Source organism: Neofelis nebulosa, chromosome 12 (genome assembly GCF_028018385.1).
Source record: "Neofelis nebulosa isolate mNeoNeb1 chromosome 12, mNeoNeb1.pri, whole genome shotgun sequence".
Taxonomy (NCBI): Eukaryota; Metazoa; Chordata; class Mammalia; order Carnivora; family Felidae; genus Neofelis; species Neofelis nebulosa.
Genome location: NC_080793.1, coordinates 76,873,999 through 76,900,544, shown reverse-complemented (window position 1 = coordinate 76,900,544; position 26,546 = coordinate 76,873,999). Strand labels below are relative to the sequence as shown.

The 26,546-nt window shown below is 47.1% G+C and overlaps 1 protein-coding gene and 1 pseudogene across 7 annotated transcripts in view; one reads left to right on the top strand and one right to left on the bottom strand.

The window, feature by feature from the left end:
• Window positions 1-24,537, bottom strand: part of PRUNE2 (prune homolog 2 with BCH domain) — a 274,101-nt gene extending 249,564 nt beyond the window's left edge. For 4 of the 7 annotated variants that reach the window (XM_058695657.1, XM_058695659.1, XM_058695658.1 and 1 more), the window contains exon 1: window positions 24,254-24,530. In XM_058695657.1, coding sequence (XP_058551640.1) covers window positions 24,254-24,289 — 36 coding nt within the window. In that variant the 5' untranslated portion in view covers window positions 24,290-24,530. Of the gene's footprint in view, window positions 1-24,253 lie in introns of all 7 variants that reach the window. The other 3 variants (XM_058695656.1, XM_058695661.1, XR_009251811.1) reach the window with 2 other exon arrangements.
• On the top strand, window positions 16,406-19,841 carry LOC131490925 (small ribosomal subunit protein eS4, X isoform-like; annotated as a pseudogene).
• Window positions 24,538-26,546: the final 2,009 nt, after the last annotated feature.

Here is a 26,546-nt window from a genome sequence, read left to right as displayed (position 1 = left end):
CTAGATAAGTGACATTATCATGGAGCTTGTCTTGAACACGAGACCCCAAGAAATTCAGAAAATACAAAATTCCCCAAATAGCTGCAGGAGGGCTCCTGAGCATATCAATGTAATTGGGCCACATTTTAGTTGTATTGCCTCTTGGACTCTCCGTAATGAAAGGGATACAAGACGCTAGGAGGCCCTCGGTAGCTGATTTCCCTTTTCTTGAGCACAGAAATTACTCCCGGGAAATACGTGATCGTCTGTTCTTTTTATCCTACAGAGTCTATTGCAAACTGATGGCAAGAATGGTTGCCCCTTTATCCATGCACCTACAGTGATGCTTTGCAGCCCCTCACAACAACAGGCGGGGTGAGTGCATTTCTCCACCCCTTGAATCGGACTGGCCATGTAACTTGCTTTGGCCAACAGATAAAAAGAACTCATATCATGGCTAAGGAAGTTCAGTGACGGCATCTGTGAAGTACTTAGTACAGTGCCTGGCACATAGTGAATCCTGGTTAAATGGCAGCAATTATCATTGAGAGTGTGTATGCCATAAACAGCAAGTACCAACCAGGCAGGCCACTCTGCTCCAGGGACATTGGTCTCCATATACTTCCTTGGCCCCTCTCTCCTCTCCCTCTTTGCCTACTTCTGACTGGCCCCAGATGTTACCAATTGACGGCATATTCAGCTAAAGGGCTTGTGCAAATCTCACTGGGTTTACATTTCCCCAGAAAGCGGGAATGAACGGGTCCGTCCTCGAGTTCACCACAACCCCAAAGAACCCCAGGTCCACCCAAGAGTTATGGACTTATGACATAATCTAGTGGGGGTTAGTTTAATCTAAAATACCCCCTTGGGGCGCCTGAGTGGCTCAGTCAGTTAAGCGTCTGACTTCGGCTCAGGTCATGATCTCATAGTTCATGAGTTCGAGCCCCGCATCAGGCTCTGTGCTGACAGCACGGAGCCTGGAGCCTGCTTCAGATTCTGTCTCTCTCTCTCTCTCTGCCTCTCCCCTGCTTGCGTTCTGTCTCAAAAATAAACACTAAAATTTTAAATAATTAATTATTTAATTGCCCCTTTGGGTAATTCTGAATCCACACTGAAGAACTAAGGAAACAGCCACAATTTATTGAGTGCCATTGGCTAAGTGCTTTAGAGTTACTATGTCATTTAAGCTCCACAGCAAATTTCTGAATTCCCGAAGATGGATTCCAAATTGTCCCCACTTTACAGATGAACAGTCTGAGGCTTGGAGATGCAAACGATTTGCCCAACTACGTGGAAGGCGCTGTAAGAAAAATAGGTAAGAACTGATTCTTAGTCCCCAAACTCCCACCACCAAAGATCTCTAATTCTCTCTATCACCTGTGGACTCCATGTTTCGAAAGTTTTTATTTGCCATTTCACGGCACTATTAGGTTTGAAATATTAAAATGGACCCCTCCCTTGGGAGATCTTGAGGTGCTGGACTCCGTGGTTTGGAAGTGTTGAACTCACAGAAGAAACAGAAGCTCAGAAAGAGTCAGTGATTTGTTTTTAATTTTTTTCTTTAACACCTATTCATTTTCTAAGAGACAGAGAGAGACAGAGCGTGATCGGGGGAGGGGCAGAGAGAGACGGAGACACAGAATCCGAAACAGGCTCCAGGCTCTGAGCTGTCAGCACAGAGCCCGACGCGGGGCTCGAACTCATGAACCACAAGATCATGACCTTGAAGTCGGATGCTCAACCAGCTAAGCCACCCAGGTGCCCCAGAAAGGATCCGTGATTTGCCAATGTCACACTGCTCCCATGTAGAAGGGAAAACACTATAATCCCGGCCTCAGTATTCCCTGGAACCATTTCTTTTTCCACTACAGAATTCTGCTTCCGGAACATGCCTTAGTCACAGGGACAATTTGGAACCAAATCACTGGGAGGAGGAGACAGAATTAAGGAAATAATCATTGAAGTGGTTTGTCTCATATTTAAAACCTTCATGACAGCTGCTCTCCACACCTTTTGGCTTGGTGGTTATTCACCCCAAAGTTATTTGATGCTATGCAGAGTAAAGGGCAAAATAAATAAATGACATTTTAAAGGTAGCTGACACCCAAAGCAGATAAAAATACATATAGGGGTGCCTGGATGGCTCAGCCTGTCAAGCATCCAACTTCGGCTCAGGTCGTGATCTCACGGTTCATGGGTTCAAGCCCCACATCAGGCTCTGTGCTGATAGCTCAGAGCCTGGAGCCTGCTTCGGATTCTGTGTCTCCCTCTCTCTCTGCCCCTCCCCTGCTCATGCTCTGACTCTGCCTCTCAAAAATGAATGAACGTTAAAAAAATTTTTTTTTAATACATATAAAGATCATCCGTGTGTTAATTGCGTAAAGGGTTTGCATACGGGACTATGACGATGGGCTGGAAAGCACACTGAACTCTGCTATCATCCTTTTTCTTTTTTTTTTTTTTTTTTTAACATTTTTTATTTATTTTTGGGACAGAGAGAGACAGAGCATGAACGGGGGAGGGGCAGAGAGAGAGGGAGACACAGAATCGGAAACAGGCTCCAGGCTCCGAGCCATCAGCCCAGAGCCTGACGCGGGGCTCGAACTCACGGACCGCGAGATCATGACCTGGCTGAAGTCGGACGCTCAACCGACTGCGCCACCCAGGCGCCCCTCATCCTTTTTCATTCCAAACTTGCTTTACAAGATGACGTCACACCCTCCAGCTTGGTGCGGTAAGGGCCGGAGCAGCGGAAGAAAGCTTCACGCAGTACATAGGACAGAAGGAGGACTTTCAAATACAAGGTAAATTTGAGAGTTATGAGAAGCCCTTCCCAGAAAAATTTTGGGCTGACGATCTCCCATCTCATTCCCGGCCACCCATGAATCCTACTTCCTCAGATCCCCCAGGACCGCTGAAAGGAAGAGGAGAGAAGGAAATAGCCATACATGTTTACTGACCACCTACTTATTGAATCAGGCAGTGAACTAGGATTTGGAGGAGGTGAACAGATTTACTTTCCAGCAGCAACCCCAGGCCAAGTTCTTACTGCACCAACAAGCTTCAAAAGCATGGTGGGTGTGAATGTAGCCTTGGGAGCTACACTGCTTGGGCTCGAAACCTGGTTCCTCTCTTTCCTACATACGTGAGTGGGGGCCAGCTACTCACCTCTCTCTACCTTAGCTTCCCCATCTGCAAGATGGGTATAACTGCATGTACCAAGTAGGCTTATTGTGAAAGTAAAATGGCTTTGTGAATATTTAAAGAATATATGTAATGCTCTTGCACATGATCATGGATGGACAAATATTAAATAATATTACATTTATGAGTAAACCAAGGCTCAAAGAGATTAAGACACACACCCAAGTTCACACAACTGAGAAGTCACTGAACTTAACACTCTGACTCCATGACCCTGGCTCCTTTCCTCTCATGTTGAGGCTACTCAGGCTGAGCTGATGGCACATGGGACAAAAGGAGCCATCCGGGCCGGAAGCCTCATTGTCCTCCCTAGCGAGCTCCCCACATACGCTAACCCGCATACCCATTTCCCCCAAGACCAGTCCTGGAGGGCCCAGCCAACTGACTTCCAGACACGAGTCCTGTGGCTCTCCTCTCCAACCTTGTCTGGAATTTTCCAGCAGCCTATCCCACTCATCCCAGTCCTAGGTGCACTGCGGTCACCAAATAAACCGAAAACTTCATGCGACAGTTAAACAACTTACGCCCCGCACAGTGACTGCAAGGCGAGAACATCCGGTCTGGAGATTAATTTCTCCAAGACACATTACTGCTAGTCTAACAGGAGGTCAGGAATTTAAGCCCCTACTTTCTGTGTTGATTTTGATTTTATTTACTTATAAATAAATCTTAAACTCAGAAGCATACGTCTGATCGTCTGTCAGTTCAGATACCAAAGGAGTAGAAGTCACCATTGGTGGCATCGTCAACATCATCACCCATCAAAGACTCAAATATTTATATGTATCAAAAGGTTCTAAGAGTTTTACATCTATTACCTAATGTAATCCTCAAGACCTCCTACAAGGGGGATCTATTGTTATTCCCTAATTTAGAGGAAGAAACTGAGGCACCGTGAGTTTAAAGGATTTTGCAAGGTAGTCTTATTCCATAAATGCTTCCGTGGTGATCTAAAGGAGGTGAGCCAGTTGCCCCCAATCCTAAACTAGGGACCCAGATACAGCATAAAGTTATCCCAAATGTGACCATGGAAACGACTCCTGCCCAAGCTTCATCTGAAGGCATGAGAGATGACTAAATAGCTAGCAGAGATTCTCATTTGATTACTAACATCAGGAACTGTAGGGGCGCCTGGGTGGTTCAGTCGGTTAGGCGTCCGACTTCGGCTCGTGTCACGATCTCGCGGATTGTGAGTTTATCTACCTTTTGACATGACCATTAACAGGATGTAAGTGTGGTTCTGGGCAGTGTTCACCTGACAGGATGGATTCTAGCTTTAGAGCACGTAGTAGGCTACAACGTTCTCCCTAATCATTAACTTTCATTCCTATAGAAACGCGAGGCTGTGTCCCCACACAATGGCACGGAACTTGCGGTATCACTGTCTGCGGGTGGAATATGCTTCCCGCTCCACCAACAATGGGCACAGCCACGTGACGTGCTTTGGCTGATGAAGGTGCAAACAGAAGTGGCTTGGTCCAGCCAGAGCTGAAGCTCAAAGAACTACCGTTCGACCCTACCAGCTTCCGTCCTCCTTCTGCCCCAAGAACAGCCTCCCCAGGACGTGGTTGGGCCACTGGCCTTCATCCCAGAATGAAGAAGGCTCTGGGAGCCACAGCTGACCCTCAGCAACCTGTAACCTGACTGACAACTACCCCTTTGTCATTGAAAGCCGCGGAGACCGGGGATTTCTGCTACCAGAGCAGAACCTAGTGAAAGGTGACTGATACAGAACGGGACCTGAAAACGACACCTGAACACTTGAAGACATCTGCTGAGCACCCCCAAACTACGTTGAGAGTCCGCCGGCCACGCTGGGCTCCCCCACTGCATTGACAGAAACAGAATCCTGTATTAGGATAAAGAGGAATTGGACAAGGAAGGGTAAAGAGGCCGTAGGAAACAGAGTGCAAACAAAGGACACATCAGAGAAGCAGGGTGACTAAGCAAAAGCCATCAACAAAGGAGGAAGGGCATAAGTGATAAAGGACACCGCCCATCACCAAGCGTCACGTACAAAGGCGCACCAGTAACCACGTGGAGGGGGACAAACAGCCACGAAACAGAAAGCAGACCAGCACCAGATGCCAAGGGACTGTCTGAAAGAGGATATCACATAAAGACAAGAAAAATTAACAATAATTTAGACAAAGAGACAGAAACCAGACAGTGGCGAGGGGAACTGTGGATGGTTTTGTCCTAATAGAAAAAAAAAAAAGAAGTTTGATTCCAACATCGTCTCCTGCAGCAAGTCCTTGGGGGAAAGGGCCACACCGCGCTTTCCCCCTGACATAATTCAAAGGACCTGGTTAAGAGCCCCGCACTTCTTAAGACATTATCACTTCCTCCAGGTCTGTCCTCCCTTGCCCGCCTTAAGGCGCAGCAACATATTTCTCTACGGTCCCCTCCTCCGCTAGGCACCGTGCAGCCAGGAGGCTCCAGTGTTTCCTTATTGGCAAAACGTAAGGAACAGTGGACCATTTGAACAGCAACACACATCAGAAACGGGCACTTCGTGCACTGCCTGCCTTACGAGTTATTAGAACGGACGGCTGTCTTTGTGGTGCGACTGCAGAGGGATCCTTCTTCCTCCCATACCCATTCTTCTGCCATCTGAAATCCGAGCACAAAAGACTGCCTCCTTCGCCTTAGATTTTAACAGCTTAGGAGACTGCACGCCCGGCTCCTTGCACATCTCCGCCTCAGTGTCATGGGACGGTACCCGCTGCCCGCAGGGAAGTGCAATGAGGCAACACCTCCTTAGAGGGGAAGCACCCCCTTACAGTTGGAGACCGCCCTCTCCAGATCCCAGCACCCCCTGAGAGGGGCCACGGAGGGACCCTCTGCCCCCCAGCGTGGCACTCTGGACTCTCACGACTCAAACTGTGGTCTGGGGGCCAGCGGCATCAGCATCACCTGGGAGCACATAAGAAGTGCAGGCTCCCCGGTCCCCCCACCCCCCACCGCACTGAATCAGAATCTGCATCCTTATTCTCTCTCTGTCTCTCTGTCTCTCTCTCTCCCTGCCCCTCCCCGCTCACTCTCTGGCTCTCCCTCAAAATAAATAAACTTCAAAAATTTTTTAAAAGGGGAGAGGCGCCTGAGTGGCTCAGTCGGTTAAGCATCTGACTCTGGGTTTCTGCTCAGGTCATGATCTCACGGTTCGCAGGTTCAAGCCCCACATAGGGCTCCACACTGACAGTGCGGAGTCGGCTTGGGATTCTGTGTCTCCCACTCTCTCTGCCCCTCCCCTGCTCACTCTCTCTGTCGCTCTCTCAAAATAAATAAATAAACTTAATTTTTTTTTTTTTTAAGAACCTACCTCTTAACAGGTTCCCCCAGATCTTATGCACCAGAAAGTTTAGGAACAGCTGCTATAATGACCACTCCCCATGAAGTCAGTGTTTTGAGCCCCTGAGGTGCGTTGCAATGGAAATACAAGTTAAGGCTCTCAGGGACAGAATACCATAAATTTATTTCTTGGGGCTCCTGGGTGGTTCAGTCGGTTAAGCGTTCGACTTGGGCTCAGATCATCATCTCACGGTTCGTGAGTTCGAGCCCCGAGTTGGGCTCTGTGCTGACAGTGCAGAGCCTGGAGGAAGCCTGCTTCACATTCTGTGTCTCCTTCTCTCTCTGCCCCTCCGCCACTCGCCCTCTGTCTCTGTCTCTCTCTCTCTCAAAAGTCAATAAACGTTAAAAAAAAAATGTTAAAGAATACCATACATTTATTTCTAACGTTTGTTACGTATGTGACCTACAGCAAGTCACTTGATCCTCTGAGCCTCAGTTTCCTCCTCCATACGCTGGGCATAATAATGCCTGGCTCAGAGTATCGCTATGAAGGTCAAATGAAGTAAAATATGTAAACTGTAAATATTGATAGGTATTTACTCCCTCGCTTGCTGGCCAAGGGTAGGTTTTGCTGACAGCTAAGTGCCCAGGGGTAAGAAGCAGGATAAAGATGTTTTGAGAAGAACTGAGACAGAGAGAAAGCCCAGTCGGGCAAGGTATTAGCTTAACCTGAATGTTCCCATTGGGCCCTCCACGTTCTCTGCTCTTTGTCTTTTAAAAATGCAGACGCGTCCTCAGAAAGGAGTTGGATAGCTAGGAGTTATAGCACACAAGGATTTACTTCCAGAACCTCCTACCCCACAGCATGCTAATTATTTAGCAGATGTGCATGACTTAACAACTACACAGCTAAGTCTCTCAGAGTCACTGATTTTCATTCCCATCCCAGCGCTTACAAGAAAATCTCATCCCAAGTATATTTCCCTCAGCAAATGTTAAAGCTTCCCACGTGACATCTGGAAAGGAATTACCGTACTGTATACAAATCATCTGTAGACAATAGATTTCTCTTTAAAAAAAAAAAAATCACATTAGGCTTTCAGGACAACTGGTGTCCTATAAACCTAAAATTTGTATTAATACAGAGTGCCCAGACTAACCCTGAGCTCCAACTCCCTAAATTCCTTCCAGTAATGTTTGGCTTTTCACTTTTCTCCCCAGTGTGAATTCATTAAGTTCTTCTTTTGGAAAGAAGATTGGGAAAAACAGGCGACCTAGGACCTCTGTCCACAGACCAGTGTGTCGAACGCGTCATCACCTTTGCGCACACTGCATTCAGCAACCGTGTGGCCTCTGTCGTGCCGCGGCTATAGGAAATGTTGGTCCAGAAATATATGTGTTTCTTAGGGAGAGTCTTTTTGAAAGAGAAGAATTCAGCTCACACAGCATTAAATACACTACACTAAAATTACTCCCTATTGCATCAGTGAGGGATGCATTTAGGTCTTGGGCCGGATAATAAATATGATCTCAACGGGGGAAATAATGGGGGTAGGGTGGGGAGACAAAGAGTGAGAGAGAGAGAGAGAGACTTTGACATCTTTATACCTCCCCCACAGCAGGGAAAGATCTCGTGTTGTAAGCAATTAAACTTTCTTCTCTTCATTACATAGAACTCTCAGCTGGAGTCAACATAAACAGCATCCAGTCACCTGTTGCCCCATTACAGTACCTGGGATGAGGCTCACAGGCCCTCCAAAGACTCGCTTCTCGGGCACCTCCTTCCCATCGTCACAGGTGACACTTGGTGTCCAGCACCCATGGAGCTCAGCATGTTGCCACCAATGACACATCCATTAATCTCACACCTGCAAACTGTTCATCAGAGTCCATCACACGAAACTCCCGAGCTCGATAGGTTTGCTGTCCTGTGTGTTTCCCGAAACACAGCTTCGGCACAAATGTGCTTTACCTTTGGATAGTCTTCACTTGGAAAAGTGCCCGTGTTTTAACCCGGCCACTTCCTTTCGTGGAGATAAATCCGAACCATCAGACTCGCAGCGAGAATTTCAAACTACCTTTTCATAGTACGAGTCAATTTTTAGTTCATAAAGATACTGCTAGAAGCAAGAGCTGGGGAACCAGAAGACACGGATCCTGTGTCCAGCTTTGCCCCTTGCTGGCTGTGTGTGCTCGGGCAAGGCTGCATTTCACCTGTTCTGGCCTCGTTCTTCTCACCTGTGATGTAGATATGATAACACCCGTCCTACCCAAGGCTGACCGAGGGAGATCACATGGGTGAGAGAAGGTTATGAAGTGTGATACTATGTCTTCAATTACCATACGAGGCAGCTAGTGAACAGTTATTGCTGCCTCTGAAATAGAGGAAGTGAAGAGAAAAAGAGGATGTGTCAGATTCTACCTCATGGTCTCAAATGAGAGCCATGACTGGTGTGGGATAGGGTGCGTTACAATCATCTTAATTTAGCAGCAAGGCAGCTTGAGATTATTGGCTCGCATCTGTATGTTTTGCTCAGATCTATATAGTACTCTTCCTGCTACACTATAAAGCCTCTCAGATTGATCAGGAGCACAGACCTATGTGTCAAGAAACCAGAAATCTATGCTGAACCCTGTCACAACATTCTAGGGGACAAGTGAATCTTTTGGAACCTCTCTGGGTCTTGAAAGTTGGTGCATTTCATCCCGAAATCAATGTGGAAAGATTTATCAAGAAACTTAAGAATATTTATATCTCTTGCTCTAATAAGCACATATTTGAAAAACTATTTTAAGGACATGATCCTTAACAAGATAAAACCATTTCAGGTACAAAGAATGTTAATTACAGTGTAATTAACAATAGCAAAAAAAAATGGAGGGGTAATCGAAATGTTAACCATAGTATATCTTTTTTATCAAGTCATTTGCTATTAGTTAAGATGCTGATTTGAAATACAATTCAATAACAAGGGAAATATTTAAGGAATAATGTTGAGTAAAGTAAAAATCAGGGTACTAAAATGTATGAATATCCTACTTTGATCCTATGCACAGAAAAGAGAGACTAAGAAAGTGACGACTTGCCAAGATATTGCCAACGGTCATGCTTGAATGAAGATGGGTAATTTTTAATATTAGTTTCTAATGTTTATGGCTCATTTTTTACCTTTCCTCTATTTTTCAAATTTGCTTTAACATGTATTTATTATTTCACAAATAAATGAAGACAGAAACCTAATACCAGCAGGTTGAAATAGACGTCTAAAGTCATCTGCTTCAATGTTAAAGCTCTATGCTTTCACAATAGTTTCAACTCTAGCGGTCTGAGAGCAAAATAACTAACAGTTTCAAAGCAAGAAATCACTCTCAAAAGACTATGGCTGTAGAATGCTGTGTTTAAACACATGGAATCCTGATGCCTGTTTCCACACCGCTCGCTGAAGTGACGGGTCAGGGTATGTCCAGAGTGACAATAGCGATCGGGGTGGCCGAATATGAACCACGCTGAAAGTAAAAGTCCAACGAAGGGGCTAGTAGTAATACGCACAGTGCAGTGTTTATGGGATTCATCAGAGCTGTGTAGACGCTGGTATCTGAAACCCTACGAGTGTTAACTGGTCTTTACAGCAATGTCATGCTTGCTGAGAAGGCTATTTTGGCATGAAATAATTCCATACAAGCGAGAAGTACATTTCTCTCCCCACCACCACCCCCCCCCCCAATATGGCTCAGAGTGACCTAATAACGCTGGAGGCTAATGAATTTTTCAAAGTGTTTTAAAAGCCAGTTCTGGGATGGCATTTTGCTCTGCATCCACTACAGTGAGTTTATGTCTGAATTTTTTTTAGAGAGTGGAGCCAAGAGACTCAGCGCTCCAGGGATGTCAGCCAAGTGGAAAGCATGCCATCAGTTCCAGACCAATGAAGATGCTTTGTTTTGTGCACGGCTTTATTACGTTAGGGTCTTACGAAGCAAATTCACAATTAAATAATAGAAGAAATATTCAGCTAGCGAATACAATTCTCCTTCCTGTTTATCTTTTTCCGTGACCTGTACACATTTCCTAAGGCCACGCTTTCGTTTGCCTACAATCTAAAAAGAAAGATGGGGCGCCTGGGTGGCTCAGTCGGCTAAGCGTCCGACTTCAGCTCAGGTCATGATCTCGCGGTCTGTGAGTTCGAGCCCCGCGTCGGGCTCTGTGCTGACAGCTCAGAGCCTGGAGCCTGTTTCACATTCTGTGTCTCCCTCTCTCTCTGACCCTCCCCGTTCATGCTCTGTCTCTCTCTGTCTCAAAAATAAATAAACGTTAAAAAAAAAAAAAAAATTAAAAAAAAAAAAAAAAAAAAGAAAGAGACCCAAATGAGTCCTCCCAGTGCTCTTGGTAAATACTCAAAAGATAAAACAAAATCTGAATCAAAGTTTAGGCTTGTATTAATCCACAAGGATGAGTTGAAATACCGTTCACCTTTCCCTGAAAGGATCCAGCTCTGCGAGTCTGTTTTTATTGCAGCTGTCAAAGGGTGAGAGAGTCCTACCTAGTATTTTGGTCAGGAGGCACCGCGCACAAGCCAAACGAGGCCGCTCAGGGCCGGGGGGAAGACGGAAGTGTTAAGGCTGCACAGACTTAATAATGTACAACATGATAAGACCAGAGCTAACGCTGCCACGCCATATATAGAAAAGTCGTTAAGAGAGTAAGCCTGAGAGTTCTCATCACAAGGAGAAAATGTCCCCCTTTATTCATTCTTTTCTTTTTCTTGGATCTGTAAAAGACCATGGATGTTCGCTGAACCTACGGTGGCAATCCTCTTAGAGTAAACCAAACCATCCTGCTAAAGTGATGGATGTCAATTATTTCTCAAGAGAAATGGGGGGGGAAAAAGCAGCAGAGAAGTTGGGGGCAAAGAGAGGCTTGCCCCCTTGTGTCCCTGGAGAAGGGCCCGGGGACACTGCCCTCCCAGGGAGCAGGCAGACGTGTGCCCTCTCAGACACACCCGTGGCAGAGGACCCGCTGATCGGTCCACCTGCCGTGACACTTCTGTCTTCCCAGGGCCAGGTGCTGATCTGGCCAGCGCCACTGACCCCTTGCTGGAGAAAACCCATGAAGAGCGCAAAGCCAAGCAAAATGCCCCTACGTTCGGGATGAACCTCTGCCTCTGTTCTTTTCCATTTTGGGGAGCCAAGATGCAGGCCCGCACCTTTCTTTTTTGCACCCTTCAATTAACTGATAGATCATTTTCACTACAATTGGACCTCACTGAATGGATGGGCATCTTCTTTTCTTTTCTTTTTTTTTTTTTAAAGCCACTTATCCTATAAGTCCTGGGTTTTGTTTTGTTTTTGTTTTTGTTTTTGTTTGAGTGAGGGAAAGAAATGCTTTCTGAGAATGAGAGCTCTCCCACAAAATCCTTCCAAATAATTGAAAGTCCATCAGTAGCCGCCCCTCCCCCTGGGGCTGTTCTCAGGGATCTTCGTTTACACCCGCTGCAGCTTTTTTGTGGAGTCCAGAGCCAGCTTTAGTTCCCGGCTCAGGACAGGAGCGGGGCGCGAGGAGCGGCCTTTTTTTTTGCATCTTCTACATGCCACGGGCCTATTTCTGCCTCCTCACATCAGGCTCACATTTTTAGCACCGTCACCCTCCCTCCTGACTCATGATCACTTGTTATGAAAACCATGACATTTCACATTATCTGGCTTCCCGTAAGAACGAGGTCTCTTGTGCGAGAGACTTCTCCAGACAACCGAAGCTTACCCTCCATGGGACAATTTCCTTTCTATTTTCTTTTCTATTTGAATGATTGGAGTTAGAAATTGTTCGGAAACTGCCTGCACACCCCACCCGTTTTCTCAAGCAGGACACTGGGCTTACGTGACCTCTCCTCCTTGCTTGCTCAGGGTTATCACTGTGAACACCAGTGATGTGATAGCCACAGACACCGAACAGATGTTCAGAACTGTTTCCCCGACTCCAGATGGAATGACACTTATTGAGGGCCTGGGTCTGCGTCTTGTAGATTCTGTTTGATTTTGGTTTTGTTTGGGCAATTCCTCCACTGTAAGTCATCAGCAGTTACAGCCTCTGGCAACCCCTTCTCCCGTCACCGCACTCTGAGAAAATCAAGCTTGTGAATATCTTGTCAAAGCACAGACTAAGTGATGATGATGATGATGATGATGATGATGATGACGACGATGATGACGATCATGACAATCATGACGATGATGGTGATGGCTAACATTCGGGAGTCGTTGCTGTGTTCCCAGCATTGCTGTGAGTGTTTTACAGATGTCACCTTACAAATAGGCCCAGAGAGTGGGGCGCCTGGGTGGCGCAGTCGGTTAAGCATCCGACTTCAGCCAGGTCACGATCTCACGGTCCGTGAGTTCGAGCCCCGCGTCAGGCTCTGGGCTGACGGCTCGGAGCCTGGAGCCTGTTTACGATTCTGTGTCTCCCTCTCTCTCTCTGCCCCTCCCCCGTTCATGCTCTGTCTCTCTCTGTCCCAAAAATAAATAAAAAACGTTGAAAAAAAAAATTTTAACAAATAGGCTCAGAGAGGGAGCGAGTTTAGGATATTTTCCCGTGAGGAAAAAAAAAAAAAAACAACCTTTAAAAGATATGTTTTCTTTTTTTACTTTTTTTACTTGAGTGCAGTCGACATACAACGTCATATTCGTTTCCGGTGCACAGGATAGTGATTTGACAACCGTGTGGTTATGCTGTGCTCACAAGTGGAGCTAACATCTGTCACCGTACAACCCTGCTACGATATCACCGACCACGTACCCCACGCTGTACCTTTTATTCCCGGGGCGTATTCATCCCATAACTGGAAGCCTGCGTCTCCCACTCGCCTCCACCCGTTTTGCCCATCCCCCCACCCCCCTTCCTTCTGACAACCACCAGTTCGTCCTTGGTATTGACAGGTCTGGTTCTGCTTTTGGCTTATTTGCTCATCTGTGTGCACGCATCTTCTTTATTCGTAAAGATGTGCTTTCGGTCATCAATTTTGCCTCCCTAAAGAAAAGCCGCTCTTGCAGAATTCCATCTTTCAGGAGACCGAGGGTTGGCTGATGATGCCAGACGAGTGAACTCCAATTCATTCCGCCCTGGGTTTTAGAAGGATGTTCTCCTACGCCTCACCACGTTTCCCTCTGTCCACCCCCCCCAGATCCTTCTCTTCTCTCCTGGTTCCTTCCAATCCCACTTCCACCTTCCTTCTTTTCTTTCTTCCCCTTTCCTTCACCCCTATGTGTCTCGAGTATAACTGGCAGTTTTCTAGAGCACTGCTAAGCCAGTGGACTCAAGGGCCAAAAACAGACTTGGCAGGACTGACAGCTGTCTCCCAACTTGAGGTCTTCTCACTAGCTGTGTCACTGGGGAGAGCCACCCCACTGTGCCAATCACCAGCCAATCAATCGACCAAAATAATCTTGAAGTCCTCCAGCAAGAGACTAAGAAGAAATCTGCAAAACCAAAAGTTGTGACAACAACCCTGATGGTAAGTAAGGGGCAACTTCAAACTTTTTTTGAAACGTATTCTCCTTATTACAAATTCACTAAATTCTCGGGGCACCAGGGTGGCTCAGTCCACTAAGTGTCCCACTCTTGATTTCAGGTCATGATCTCACGGCTCATGAGTTCAAGTCCAGCATCGGGCTCTGTGCTGATAGCATGGAGCCTGCTTGGGATTCCCTCTCTCCCTCTCTCCCTTCCTCCCTCCCTCCCTCCCTCCCTCTCTCTCTCTCTCTGCCCCTCCCCTGCTCACTCTCTATCTCTCTCTCAAAATAAATAAAAATAAACTTTAAAATAAAATAAAATAAAATAAAAATAAAACTTCACTAAATTCCCACATTTCTGACCACTGTAAAAGCAAGGCACACACCAATTTTCCAAATGGTTTATCAGTATTTTATATTCCTTTTGCATGGGCATACAGTGAGAAGATCTCCCAACTTGTTCAAGCAAATCACAGACAGCCGAGCCACATATTTTTTTCATAGCTAGTTCTCAATAACATTAGTTGATTACTCAGCCGTCCAAGGGCTTTTAATAATATAAAACAGTCAACACAGAAATAAACCCCTCTCGGGTCAAAGTGAACTTACCATCCAACCCTCCTATTAACCTGTCAAGTTGTCCACTCTTAATTGAAAGGGAATTCAAGTATTCCAGGAGATCAGGTGGGAAAAGGCACTTAGGCTATAAGAAGAGAATGCTGGAACTGGAGTCCGCTGATCTGGGAGCAAACTCTGGCTCTGCTTTTCATTGGCAGTGAGAACTTGGGCAAACTCCCCGCCTCACTAAGGCTCAGTTTGCTCAACCGCAAAAGGGGACCGCTAGCTACTTCACCAGACCATTGTGCACAGTAAGTGAAAAACATCTATCTCTTAGAGGGAAGACGGATATTCACCAAATTTTAGGTGAACTAAAGGGAGCTAAGGACTGTCCCTGTTCCTATAAAATGTCAGTAAGGCTTCCTGGCTCTCTGATCCCCCAGTGGTCTCTTTTGTGTCCTTAGGACTACAGATGGAGAGCATATTCTCACCTCAGGACCATGCACACCTGCAGCAGCCCTAAGAGAGGAGTGCTAATGTCGCTCTCATTTTATAGATGAGCAAACCGAGACTCGGTGAGGCGCTGAGTGACCGAAGCTGCCTGCCCAGCAAATAAAAACGGCCAAGGCAGACTCTGAAATCAGGCCGTGAGCTACCACGCCGCGCAGCATTGAGGGGAAAGAAGTGATGAGGAAGACAGTGGTATCTCCCAGGTTCCTCCAAATCCCAAAATGCTCTATGAAATTCTTTGTAAATCTCCTTAGGCAGGCAGTTCTACTACGGGCTGCTTCCTGGGCTCCAGGTTACCGGTTCAGGTACAGGAATGTGTGATCACTGCTGCTCCCAAGGAAGGCAGCTGTGATTAAGGATGAGAACACAGATACTGTTTTGATGGTGCTGACGTCTAATTTCAACTACCTGTTTGGAAGCCCCCACCCAATATGCACAATCATGAAGAAAGCTAATTCCCATATGTGAGTAGATAAACCTTGAATTACACCAGACCTGTTGCCAAAATACGTTCATGATGGTATACATTATCGGAAAAGGGATTTATTTCTTCTTGCCAAGGTCCAAAAGGGTGAGCTGCTTGTAATAAAAAAACACATCGAGAAAAAAAAAAAACAACCCACAATAAAACAAGTATAATAACAGGATAGAAACTAAGCAATAAAAATTAGAAAAACTTGATCTTGGTTCAGGTCATGATCTCACGGTTTGGGAGATAGAGCCCCGCATCGGGCTCTGTTCTGGCAGCACAGAGCCTGCTTGGGATCCTCCCTCTCTCCCTGCCCCTCCCTCACACACACACTCTCTCTCTCTCTCAAAAATAAATAAACGAACATTTTAAAAAAAGAAATACAGGGGCGCCTGGGTGGCTCAGTTGGTTAAGCGTCAGCCTTTGGCTCAGGTCATGATCTCACTCACAGTGTGTGAGTTCGAGCCCCGTGTCAGGCTCTAGGCTGACAGCTCGGAGCCTGGAGCCTGCTTCGGATTCTGTGTCTCCCCCTCTCTCTGCCCCTCCCCTGCTCATGCTCTCTCTCTCTCTCTCTCTCTCTCTCTCAATAATAAACGTTAAAAAATTTTAATAAAAAAATAAAAAAGAAATTAAAAAAAGAAACACAAGGCTAAGGAATAAGCATAAACATAACTTTGTGCTTCCTGGAAGCCAAAGCAAGAACTAGAAAGCGCATGGAGTCAAAGATACGCAATTTTTCTGGACACCATCATGTCAAGAAGACTCTTACATGACAGGCTAAAAAGAATACCTGGGATTATAAAAAAAAAAAAAAAAAAAAAAAAAAAAAAAAAAAGAATACCTGGGAAAGTCGGTCACATCCCTGAGAGTTAGATGAAATAGAAGACCATAATCATGTTCTACTGCAAACAGCATGCCGGCCGGACAAGGCGTCTGCCTCAGGACGGCGCGTGGGTTCATCCCCTGCATAGGTCCGCGGTCTCAGGACTGGACAGAAATACTAATGGATGTCGTCTGGAATGCCTGCACCTTTCATCTCAAGGCCTCTAAAAAGCTTCCCTGCCAACCTATCTCATGATATTAAATGTTAGAGGCAGCAGAATAGGCTGGGCAGACTTGGTGTGGTAGTTAAGATCGGGGGAGCCTGACTTTTAGTCTCTGAACCACACAGAGGAAGATCCAAGGCACCGAGAAGCTCTGTTTGCTGATCCACCCAGTGCGGTTTTGCAGATGCTTTTAGTGGCCCATTCCCTTCCCTGCCTCTCTCCAATCCACTCATGCTTTAATTCAACCAAGATTTGCAGATTCCAGGCAGGTATGCCTAAAAACTAGCCTCGTTAGTTTTTAGTAACATTTTATATGGAGTACACACTACGTGCAAAGTGTTGTGTGGCACTCCTTGACCTTAATGTTTCTCACCTCCTTCTAGTAAACCAACCTGGGTGTGTGCGTGCTGGCACCTGCCCTCTTCAGATACAGATCACTCTGAATCTGCACCTGTCCACCCACTTACTAGTTTTTATTGAGCCACTACAATGCGGTATGATTTGCTCAAGCCTCTTGCCCTACGTCTTCGTTCATGCTAAAAACACTCTGTTCTTTTTACGTCTAGTACAAGCGTGGCTCACGGTCCCAAGAAGCATCTGAAGCCTGTTGAAGCTCCAAAGCATTGGAGGCTGGAACAGCTGACCGATGTGTTTGCTCCTGGTCCATCTACCGGTCCCCACGAGCCGAGAGAACATCCTCCTTCGTCTCCTTCTAAGGAACAGACTTCAGTCTGCCCTACCAGGAAATTAAGGAAAGAAGATCCACATGCAGCGGTTCATTAAGATTAATGGTGAGATCCTGGGGTGCCCGGGGTGGCTCAGTCGGTTAAGCGTCCGACTTCGGCTCAGGTCATGATCCCACAGTTCGTGGGTTCGAGCCGCAGGTCCGGCTCTGTGCTGACAGCTCGGAGGAGCCTGGAGCTGACCTCGGATTCTGTGTCTCCCTCTCTCTGTGCCCCTCACCCACGCGTGCTCTGTTTCTGTCTCAAAAATAAAGAAACATAAACTTAAAAAAAAAAAAAGACGAATGGCAAGATCCAAAGTGACAGCCTACTCTGCTGATGGATGTCATCAGCACTGACAAGACCAAAGAGAACTTCTGCCTGATCTGTGACACCAAGGGTCGCTTTACTGTTCCTCGTATTACACCTGACGAGGCCAAGTACAGGTTGTGCAAAGCGACAAAGATCTTTGTGAACATAAAAGGAATCCCTGATCTGGTGACCCGTGACGCTTGAACCATCTGCTGTCCTGAGCCCCTCGTCAAAGTGAACGCTGCCATTCAGATTAATCTGGAGACTGGCAAACAGAACAGCCAAACAGAGCAAGGGGTGAACGGGTCTCTAGATGACATACTCGGAAGGCTCTTTGTCCTTAATTAGCATTAATATGGCATGATTGATTGCCAAAACAAACAGCTTACTAAAATATCAGGCATTGCACCAGGCCCTGATATACAGTGGTGGACAAAATCATACAGAGACCTATTTTTTACTCTGATGAATCAGACAAACATGCCCAATAGAAATATAACGACACGCTGAGGTAAGTGATCCAAAATCATGACCAAAAAACCCAACCTATACTCATGAAATGAGGCAGGGGGGATGGGGAAGGGTCCTTCGGTGAGACTTCCTTTCTTCACCTAACCTGAAGAAGGGGCAGGGGTTTTTTATGCCAAAGGGGGCAAGAGGAGAAGCCACAAGAGTCTGAGCGACACATTGGGCCAGATCCCGGGGTCTTGCTAAGAGTGCTATTGTTCTCCAAAGAGCAATGGAAAGGTCACGAGGTTTCTAGAGGTGCAGAAGACGCTCCCTGGCAGCGGCGGGAGAGTGGTCATCCTGATGAGTTAGTGATGCCAGGGGCAGGGTGGGTGGGGGTGGGATGAAGGAAAAGGAAGTTTCCAGCTGGGCAAACTGGATGAGCAACAAATGCCATTCGCTGAGACAGAAGCAGCCAGGTTCTACGCTGAAGGCTGTAGATACAGTCGCTTGGCTTTACAATAAACCTGCAGAGTGGGTATCGCTATTCCATTTTTTTCAGATTAAAAACCCAAGACTGTGTTACCAGCTTAGTTTTTCTAACCCGGGCTTTGTGGGTCGGATTTTTCAGAGCAATCTAGCACCCAGCTTGCCTCTCAAGATCTCTTAAGGAGAAAGATACCTCCCCTGGAAACCAAAGCCCAAAGCCACAGGGCTCAGACAGAAATGGATTTGGCACAGTGCCAGAGATTCTGAGCGGGCTACTCCAGGACCTGAGGCAGGGAAGCCATGTACGGTTGTGCAAGTTGTGTACTGCACGGACCCAGAGGGTGCCAGTCACATCAAACTCCATGCGAATGCTGCCGCCTGAATTTGAATGCCCCTCCCCAGTTTCTGTTCAAAGAACACTCCAAACTCTATGACTCTACCACAAACCCCACGGTCCGCACAGAATCAATGACCAAGTCAACACCATGCACTTTATTTCTCGGGTCCCCAGATGGTCTTTCCTCTTTTGCAGACTTCATCTTTTGCAGACCCGGGTAGTTCTCCCTCCCCCTTTTCACTGCTCAACTAGCACACCAGGGAGGAGAGGATGTCCAGGGAGAGTGATGCCTCTATCCCCGAGCCACCATTGCTTACAAGAGCTCTCCAGACCGACCGGTCAGCCAAACCCCACACAACGTTAACATCTGCCCAAACAAATGTTACAAATGGAAATAAACAGGTTATTCCAAAGCTGTCGCCTTTTTTACCTAGTTAGCATAAAATGTTCCCAAGTCCTTAATTAAATGGTGTCCTTGCTCACCTAATCACATCCTTCAAGACCCAAGGTGCTGTCTGAACGGCAGGGACCAATCCTTTACCTTTGAGGCAGACCAATCCACCGTGAGATTTACACTGAAAAAGTCTGACTCTTCTCTGCAGGCCCCGGGGCTGGATAACCCACAGCCCTGGGTCTGAAAGCCGGGGCAGTGGGAAATGCAACTGACTCCAGGACTAAAGCGATCGTGGGCTTTGTTCCTCATCAGCCCTTAAGGGACTGGCGCCACATTCACAGAACTGCTTTGGATTCCCGAGTCTCCGTCCCTGCTCTGGAAGGCTCTGGCAAAGTCTCAAGTGCACCGGCCCTCGCTTATGGATGGGGAGGGAGCTGATCCCGTGGCCTGTGGTCAGAATGAGCTCAGCTCCCCAAGTGAAGCTGCCGTGACAGCAGCTCCATCACCCCTAGCCCTTTCCACAGCGGCCCCCTCAAATACCTGCAACGGTCATCTGCAACATGGACAATTCTTCTTCCCATAAAAGAATCAGGAATAGATTCCTCCAGCGTCAAGATGATGCCTCTGTAGACACACGGCAATGTGTTTCTTTCTTTCTTTCTTTCTTTCTTTCTTTCTTAAAAAACCCCACCTCCTCTACAACTCTAACGCGGCCGTTCTTTTAGAGTTTTCGAATGTGCTTTCTTGTCCCTGTGCCACACAGCACAGAGTCCACGTTGACATTCAGGTCACCCAGGACTGTTCTCCTGTAGAAGTCCCCGTGGTCACTAATACCCACTGCAGAACTGACCACCTCACCTGCAGCTGTCGCTGCTGAAGAGACAGATGTATCCCTCAGACTGTAGTGGCCGCCCTATCCCCACCCTTTCTTTGAAAACAGCATTCCTGTGACATTAATGTGGCCTGGATCCATCCTGCGGCAGCTGACACTCCTCCACCCACCCCCACACATACCCAAGGCTGACTGGTGATCTACATCATAGGGCATGTGGACTGCAGTGACCCCCCCCCCCACCCCAACCCATTAGCAGTTGCTTGAACTGAATCAGCCGATGGGATCCAGGCAGTAAGAGGCTCGGGAGCCAGCCCACAAGTGTGGGGACCTTGGTTTCCCATCAGCCTGAACCCCAGGGCTCTGATTCTTCATTTATTTCATTCCCCACATACACACACACAAAGTTCATAGGAACTTGGACCATTTACTGCCATCATGAGGTCATCTTGGCCTGAATGCTTTTCTGAGCCGATCACCATGAAATGGAGGGACATTTCCCAAATCACAGTCTAGGGCAGGGAGCCCTTATTCCCTGCCCTCCCTCCATTTCTCTTACCATAGAAATGCTACGACTAAGAATAAGACACCACCATAGAAACGGCATAACTGAAAAAGGAGAGCATGGCTAAAACTACAGGACAAGCCTGGAACTATCAGACTTGATCTCTGTCCTTCTTCCAGGCTCCGAATGGGCAGGTGGAAGAAAAGCCAGGTGGGCCCTGGCAGGAAAAAAAAAAAAAAAAAAAAAAAAAGAAAGTGTGTTTTTATTCTCATTTCCAGTTCTAGCAATGAGTGTCCACCCCAGAGACATAGCTGCGAGCTCACATCAGGGGAGTGAATCCTGGCTTCTCTGCTGGCTTGATTGTTTAACCATCATTGTGTCCATCTCCTACTCGTCATTCTGTATTTGCCAGGGAGGTGCCATCTCAGAAGACTATGCTTGGAATAAGTGACGACTTCCCTTGCTGCCCTCCAGTCAGCTAAGATTTTTTTACCAAGAAGAACTGGGCACCCAAGCATGTACCAACCAGGCAGAAGGCAGGCCCCCTAGAGAACCAATGGAGAACCAGGAAGAAGCGATCCCTCTGAGGCCACACTCGGGGTCCACTTTTGCCACTTCTGATAAACACAGCATATTCTCAGGAAGGAAGGGTGTGTATCAGAAGGAGAGATTTGGGGGGGAGGGGTTGGGATTACGTCCCCGAACATGCGTCAGCTTAAGGATCAGCCGGACCAGACTAGGATGAAAAAGGTTTGAGGGCATGCTCTCCCAATTTCAACAGACGCAAGCCTGAAACTACCGGATAAAAATTCAAAAACATCCCTTCCCCTTCAAAGATCTCCACTCAACACAAGGGCCTGGCCTAGAATGGGAAAGCTGATGCTCCCCTCACAATAACAGATGAATAATAAATATTCCTGGTCAGGAGGAAAAGAGACGCACAATGTCTCCCAAGTTTTGATCATTGGAAATTTTATCTATGACTAACAAATGCAAAATGGTTGCAATTCAAAACTTCTCTTGCCTATTGGAATTAGCTAGTTCCAATGGTGGGTGAGGTTATGTTAGGACTTTGGAAAGAACATTGACAATTTCAAACTATTGAAAGATACACATCATGATTACAGAATAGCAAAGCGAGAAATCAAGTAGGTAGGAAAACAACCTGTCAATTAGATTCTTTAAAGGTATCATAGGGATAAGCCTATATTAACTTCTGATGGAAAACAGCTTTCTGATGGAAAACACCTCAGTTCTATCTAATTCTGGCCTAATGAGGCCAGCATAATTTCTTCTCCTTCAAATGCTTTCTGAAGTATTAGCCTGATTTTTTAAAATCTTACTAATTGATTAGGAATGTGCCCACAAATGAACGTCATAATTACTGACTTAATTTCTTTCTCCAAAACAAAGATTATCTGTCATCTAAAACGAAAGGTTATCTTGAACTATAGTTAATGTTGCAATTAGGTAAAAGTTTTATTTTCCTGGAAAAGATAATTTGTCAGGGGCAATGTGACACCAAAAGTGACCAGAACACCTTTCCTGTGGCTGAATACGAAAGCCTCATTGAGAGTCTAACAAGAAACCTATTCCAAGAAAAAATAAAATTAGCAGTAATTGTTCTCCTGGCTAACACAGGAAACTAGAAACAGTATTTCAAACAACCACTTCTTTTTCCTGTCTTTTTTTTAATGATAGAGAGCAAATTGCTCGTCTAATGAAGGGACTCGGTAAATAAACTTACCCATTACTTTCAACTGATTGCTCTGAAACAGGGAATTTTTCCAGGCCTGCAATTGTTCTTTGGCAATGAGGCAAGGGGCGCCTGGGTGGCTCAGTCGGTCAAGCGTCCGACTTTGGCTCACAGTTCATGGGTTCAAGCCCCGCGTCGGACTCTGTGCTGACAGCTCAGAGCCTGGAGCCTGCTTTGGATTCTGTGTCTCCCTCTCTCTCTGCCCCTCCCCTGTTCATGCTCTGCCTCTCTCTGTCTCAAAAATAATAAATAAAAACATTAAAAAAAAAAAGAAATGAGGCAAATCTCTTGCTCACATCAGACCCCACAATCTAAATGTTTATTGTTAAATGTTTCAGGAGTGAAACACAGGTGCAGTCTAAATCGATGTGTATCACTGATGCCCAATCATTCTCATCCACCACCAACAAACAACAACAACAACAAACAAGTAAATAAGTTGTCACGATCGACTTCTTTTTGACCGTTTCTCCCTCATCATTAGGTAAAGAACAGGGAGTTTACTTACGTTATCAGAAATGCAAGTGAGTGCGAGTGCTCACGTAACACTATAAGGGGGTCAGTAATAAACACACAAATGACCACAAACTTTCTGAAATCCCCACAATGGTTTGAGTCTCTGGGACACTTGAGGTAGAAAACAAAATACTTACTACTTACCTTAGCATTAATCAACTCTCCTGTCTTGTAAAACATACTTAGAGTTAAATCAGTGTAAGACTTGGGTCTGCGCTCCCTTTGTTGTGCAAAGATAAATGAGGGACTGTAACAATCCTGCAACTACCCTGCCTTGTGATTAAGACGTCACCTTAATGGTGACTTTGTATTTTGTCTTCTCTGAAGGTTTAAAGGTTAAAGGCATCATAAATTATGCATTTTCTCCTCTGCCAGGCCCATAAAACGTACTTTCACTGTTCACGAAAGATATTGCTTCTAAATGAGCGGAGGCTTTTTCCTAAGTGTTGAAACAGAAACATTCCCATTATGTTTATTACTGCTATGCTGGAGAGCCAAAACAGTTTGGAATTAGGAAGCCGCTAGAATCTGTTCCAGAATGTGTAGCAACTGTAAACGCACACAATAAAATTACAGTTCACTCTTTGGACAGTGGTTCAGTGGTACCCGCCAACATGCTGGTCTCTTCCCAAGAGAACAATAGTCGGGCAACCCCCACATCGGCAGCAACAGTTGGGGTTTTCCCCTTCTGCCTCTACCCAAGTTACAGATCTGAACAGGGACCTGAACAGGGCCCTGAACTGGGACGGGAGAGGCACATGAGTCACACGAGATCATCCCTTACTTCTGCCCTGGAGCAAGCTCTTTGTGGGGGACGCTTGGGTAAACTGCGCATTCGCAGGAACGTCCTTCCTAGCAGCACCCTAACTTCCTCTCTTACGCTTTGCCACCGCCTCCAGCTAAAGTACGGTTCTAAGGGTTTCTTCCCCACCCCACCCCCCTCCCGCTTTACACTTACAGGTACAGCATCTGCAGAAGGCTGGGCTCTTTTTTCCAAAGGAGCACCACACCCATTAACCCTCTAGCCTTCAGAAGCAAACTGAAGTTTGGCTGGACGTACCTTTCTCCAACCTCAGGCCAAAGGAACCAAAACTGGGCACACAGGACCCAACTTCTGTCAGGCCACGACCACCCCCAGCTCAGCACTTTGCGAGGGCAGGATTCTGGAGACAGACTGCTAGCCGTAAGGACCCGAGCTCCAAAGATTCTTTCCAGGCTTAGCCCACACACCCTGACAACTAAGTGGCAAAGTTGTTTCTTCCTCCTCTGCTGCAATGCCCTTTCCCCTTCATCAGCGCGCACGGGCGCGCGCACACACACACACACACACACACACACACCACAGGTACACACACGCACGCACACAGCCTTGCTCCCCCAACTTACCAGTTTAGATTTGGCGCGTTGCAAAAATTCTTCCATGTCGTTGAGAGACGTTTGGACTAGGGGTACCCGGCGGGGCACAGAGGAAGATCTCTGCCCCGCGGAGAGAAGCGGGGTCTCGGGAAACTGGCTGGCCGGAGCGCAGCGACCGCTGTTCCCTCCTGCCGCTCGGAGGCGGCTGAGGCTGTGGCTGCGCCCTCGGCTGTCGCCTTCCTGGGCTCCCTGCCCCACCCCCGCGCTCGGCCGCCCGCTCTGGGCGTCGACTCTGCCCTAATAAGGAAAGTGGGTGTGCCGCCCGGGAGCCCCAGGGCGCGCCCCGCGCGTTCACTGGCACGCGCCTGCGGGGCCGGGGCTCGGGGGCCCGGGCTCCGGGCCGGGCGCGAGGGCGGGGGTGTTGGGGGATGGCGAGGGGCTCCTCCGCCAATCGCAGGGCCCCGCTGCGGCCTCCTGACGTGGCGCGCCGAAAGATGCTGCAACCATGGACAGCGCCCAGAAGTGCGAGCCAAGTGCAAGGGGCTGCTGCAGAGGGAGGCTCTGCCGCAGGCACCGCCGCCGTCAGCCAGAGGAGGTGGGAAGAGGGAGAGAGGGAAAAGAGGTCCCCGGAGAGCCCCCCTCCTCGGCCAGCGCCTCCCTGGCTGGCTGGCACGTTACAGAGAGCTCCAGCGGCCACTTAATGAGCTGGCTCTGCGGGCCTGGCCGGGGGATGCACTCAGCTAGATTGGAGGTGGGGGGGTTATTGCTGAGCTAAAAGCAGTACGACCTTGATGGAAAATAATCAGGAGAGCCGGCTGGGAGGTTGTGCTAGGAAGCATCTTTTCTTTTTACCCTCACAACATACCCACCCAGCAACGGGCATCCACGATTCACCCCGGGCGAGGTGTCCTTATGTTGGTCCTGGGCTGAAGCGTAGATACTTCTGCAGTCCCCATCCACTCTCTGACGTGCAGGCTCAGGGAGAGCTGGGGCAACAGAACCTCCCTACTGCATAAGGGTCTGTGTCCTACAAGATCCTCAGATAATTTCTATGCACATTAAAGTTTTAAAACTACTGCAATAAACACTTACGTGTATAAGTATGAACCCTATTTTGAGCCATGGAGTTTTGTAGTGTGTATTCTCTAGCCTTATCAAGTCCTAGGAACCTCAGGCTTTCTCGTACATCTAGGCTGTAATACCCTTCCTGCCCTCTCACCAGCTCCCACGGCCCCGCTAACTCATGCCTCAGCTGCCAGCTTAGAGAAGTGGTCTCAACCTTGACTGCGTGTTGAAATCACATTATAACATCCAGAGCTTTACAACTACTAATTCCTATGCTCTATTCCCAGACCGACTGAGTCAATGTCTCTGGAGAGGGGCCACCGCAACAGTGGTAGGAGTGCTCCCAGCGATTCTAATGTGCAGCCCAGGTATGACCTCTGGTTCTCAAACGTCAGCGTGTATCCAAACCACTCAGAGATGTAATAAAACAGAGATCTTGGTGTCTCATCCCCAGGATTTCAGGCTTAATAGGTCTGGTTTCATGGGCCTGAGAATTTCCATTTTTAAAGGTATCCCAGAGCTTGCTGATACCGCTTAGAAATTCTCTTCCCCCAGGAAGCCCCTCCCCTGGACATATCCTTCTTTCCCACTCCTACACGGAGCCAGTTGCCTGTTTTATAGCAACCTGTATTTTCTGCTCTACTCTAACTCACCCAATTACTTGTCTGTGTTCTCCACCAGGCTGTGAGCTCCACGAGAACCAGGACTTCGCCTGTCACGTTCATTGATGAATCCCTAACACAAGTCATATATACATCCCCAATAAATGCACTTTAGTGAATACACGTACATATGGGAGGTTCTTTGATCTCTCATATGCTGTGTGTGTGTGTGTGTGTGTGTGTGCACGCGAGCATGTGTGATTATCCAATTATTTTCTTATTCAGGAGGACCCAATGAAAAAACATCAGCAGAGTCTAGAGATCTGATTAGAGGAGAGCGATAGGAATATTAAGCTCCGGTTTACATTCCGGTGATGAGCTGTGAGAAAGCTGCAGATCCTATCTATTTCTTCGGGGACTTAAGTAATTCAAAACCATCCAGGTAAAACACGTGTTTTGTCAGCCTTTAGATCAGTGAAGTTGATCACGATTCAAGCAATATTGCTGCGAAAAGTTTCCAGGAATTTCTTCCCTCTGACTCCATTGATGAATTTAGTGACACACATAATAGCCTATTCCTTTGACTTTTGATTTTAAACCTTCTGAGGAGGTATGCTACAGCCCTGAGATTTAAAAAAAAAAAAAAATCCCGATAA